The 3,125-nt window shown below is 36.2% G+C and overlaps 1 protein-coding gene across 1 annotated transcript; it reads left to right on the top strand.

Annotated features, from left to right (window-relative positions):
• Window positions 1-1,751: 1,751 nt before the first annotated feature.
• Window positions 1,752-2,702, top strand: LOC110289402 (olfactory receptor 4A5-like). The gene has a single exon (XM_021155593.1). It carries the CDS (start codon window positions 1,752-1,754, stop codon window positions 2,700-2,702), a length of 951 nt encoding a protein of 316 aa, XP_021011252.1.
• The last annotated feature ends 423 nt before the right edge of the window (window positions 2,703-3,125 follow it).

Raw genomic sequence — 3,125 nt, 5'->3', positions numbered from 1 at the left:
CTACGAACTTTGTCTCTGTAACTCCTTCCCTGGGTGTTTTGTTCCCAATTCTAAGAAGGTGCACAGTGTCCACACTTTGGTCTTCATTCTTGCTTATTTTATGACTTATTTGCAGTTGATTCACACAGTGAAACATCCAAGAATAATAATCATAGCCACCTATGAGATGTCTGAAGTGCTGAGCCATGCTTTAGGCACTCCCTAGGAAAATAAGAACACTATCAGACTATTCTTGGAGAAGGATAACTTGGAAGCCACTGTCATACACATGGTGAATCAGAAGCAGAGGGAGACTTACTATGATGGCCAAGATCAGGATGGTACTATCTGAATGCATCTAATGCTGTAACCAGGTGTGTGACTTCATGTCCACAGCTTTCATCACTGCTCCTTTTCTATTCAAGTATTTCTCAGATTCTTTCTTGCTACACTGTATACAAAATATAATTAGAGTAATTTTTGGTCACAGTAGTTATTAAAATCCATTTTACATTATTGATAACATTCAGGAAGCCATGATAAATTTAGTAACATTGTATAAATGTGTAAAAATATATTACAACAAAAGAGATAGGGCTGAGCTCATAAGTAACAGAGTATAGACAATTAGAGACTGTGAGACTGGGAAAGATTCTGAAGTATGGTTTAATACTGGTGTTTTAGGACACACAGAGAGGTATATATTTCTAATTATGCTTAGAGAATGAACCCAGCCCATGCCTTCATGCTCTAGTTTGTGGTTTTTTTGAGTGTTCTGCTTTTGGTGTCCTGGACAATGAATTCCTTTGTGGGGACTCTCAAGGTCTTTATCCTAAATTCTAAAAATAATTAAGACTAAATTAAATCTTATTTAATATTAAGATTAAAAATATATTCCTACTATTAAATCTCTCTTTTTCAGTTTTTCTCTCTGTCTCTCTGCATAGCCATTTCTGAGAATTCTGGAAAAATATTATTTCTGCAGATGCAGGGTTTCTTAGGAGCCATGGTTTAGTTCAGGTAAAGTAAAAATAATTTTGGAAATCCTGCTATTATATATAGTTATGTTACTAATTAGTATATAAGCAAGAGTGAAATGGAACCGTACCTAGGAAAATATGACAGCAGAAGATAAAGCAATTCAAACAGGTTGCAGGTAATAGTTTCTGGATAATATTTGAATGTTTGATGTAATTCAAAAATCTACTTAGTTATTTAAATTCAGACACATACAATTATCTTGTGGGGTGTAGTGTCTACATTGAAGAGTACAATATTATAGGCTTGATGCAGATACTCAAGGACCAGTGCTAATGTGGGTACCACAGAAGTTGAAATATTAAAATGTTTTTTTCACAGATATTACCTTCTAAAAAGGTTGCTCTTTCTTAGTTGATAAACTAAGGGTTTAATGGCACAACCATTTATCAAGTTTCTTTAGAAGAAACCATTTCTATGATTGGTGTATTAAGGCCAAAGTGTAATGTGTTTTAAATAACTGTTTATGGATAACAGAAATATCTCTACCTGCATTTCTATCTAGACATCTGCTGTTATTTTGATAACCTTAGCACTCAGAGATTTGTCAGGAAACAAGTGAAGCTTGTTACAAGATGAAGTCAATATATATTTATTAAATGCCTACTATTGGTTAACTACTGTAAAGGCACTATATGATCAATGATAGAATGGACTCATGATCCTGTTAACAGGTCATGGGAGATCTTATTCTCCAGAGATCTTTGTCTGAAAGAAGCCTGATTGATGAATAAATGGGCCAGAGCAACAATGTCACAGAATTTGTCCTGCTGGGCTTCACTCAGGATCCTGCTGGGCAAAAAGCTTTATTTGTTATGTTTTCACTGATGTACATTGCAACAATGGTGGGCAACCTGCTCATCGTAGGGACAGTGATTGCCAGCCCTTCCTTGGGCTCCCCAATGTACTTCTTCCTTGCCTCTCTGTCACTCATGGATGCTGTTTATTCCACTGCCATCTCACCCAAGTTGATTGCAGACTTGCTCCGTGAAAAAAAGACCATCTCCTTCAGTGCTTGCATAAGCCAGCTCTTTATAGAGCATTGGTTTGGTGCGGTTGACATTGTCATTCTGGTGGCAATGGCCTTTGATCGCTATGTGGCCATCTGTAAGCCACTGCATTATTTGATTATCATGAATCGACGGGTATGTATTCTTTTCTTGGTGATGGCCTGGGTGGGAGGTTTTGTACATTCTTTGTTTCAAGTTCTTGCTGTATATAATCTTCCTTTCTGCGGTCCCAATATCATTGACCACTTTGGCTGTGACATATACCCATTATTACTACTTGCATGTACTGACACCTACTTCCTTGGCCTCACTATCATTGCTAATGGTGGAGTCATGTGTATTGTCATCTTTTTCTTACTCCTACTTTCTTATGCAATAATCCTAAGATCTCTCCAGAATCACAGTAAGGAAGGGAGGCGCAAAGCTCTGTCCACCTGCATTTCCCATATCACTGTGGTTTTTCTCTTTTTTGTTCCCTGTATTTTCATGTATGTTAGACCTGTTTCTAGTTTTCCTATTGATAAATCCATCACTGTAGTTTATACCATTGTCACTCCCATGTTGAATCCTTTAATATATACTTTGAGAAATTCAGAGATGAAAAATTCTATGGAAAAGCTCCTACAGAAAATGTTAAGTCCAAACAGAATAAAGCTTTCTTCTTGCTGCTCATAATACTAAGCACTAGGCAACAAGCCTGAACAAATCCTTCTGGTGTGAGTTTCTGCTTGAAGGTTCCCACTCGCACTTGCTACTGTAAATCTACTGGTATTATGAATGTAATTGTAAATATTCTTATTCTTTGTCAAATTTTGCATGTAGTATAGCTGCCTGCATAAAATATCTCATTTATTAGCTAATTGTTCAACCATTTTTTATGAACTGCATAACATAGTTTTTCATTTTCAGTAAATAATTTCTTTAATTTTTTCATATATTTTGATTATGGTTTACTGGTCTACTATATCCTTCAAGCTATGTCTCCTCTCTTCCTTTCTCAACCAACTTTATGTTCTATGTCTCTGTTGCTTTCTGTCTCTGTTTGTTTGCCTGACTGTCTCTTTCTTACTCTTTCTCCTTTCCCTCTTTACACTTGTA

This window comes from Mus caroli, chromosome 2 (assembly GCF_900094665.2).
Source record: "Mus caroli chromosome 2, CAROLI_EIJ_v1.1, whole genome shotgun sequence".
Classification (NCBI taxonomy): Eukaryota; Metazoa; Chordata; class Mammalia; order Rodentia; family Muridae; genus Mus; species Mus caroli.
This window is presented reverse-complemented; position numbering and strand designations above follow the sequence as displayed.

Coding starts and splice junctions, on each gene's coding strand:
- LOC110289402 (XM_021155593.1), top strand. CDS start 1,752: ATGGGCCAGAGCAACAATGTCACAGAATTTGTCCTGCTGGGCTTCACT.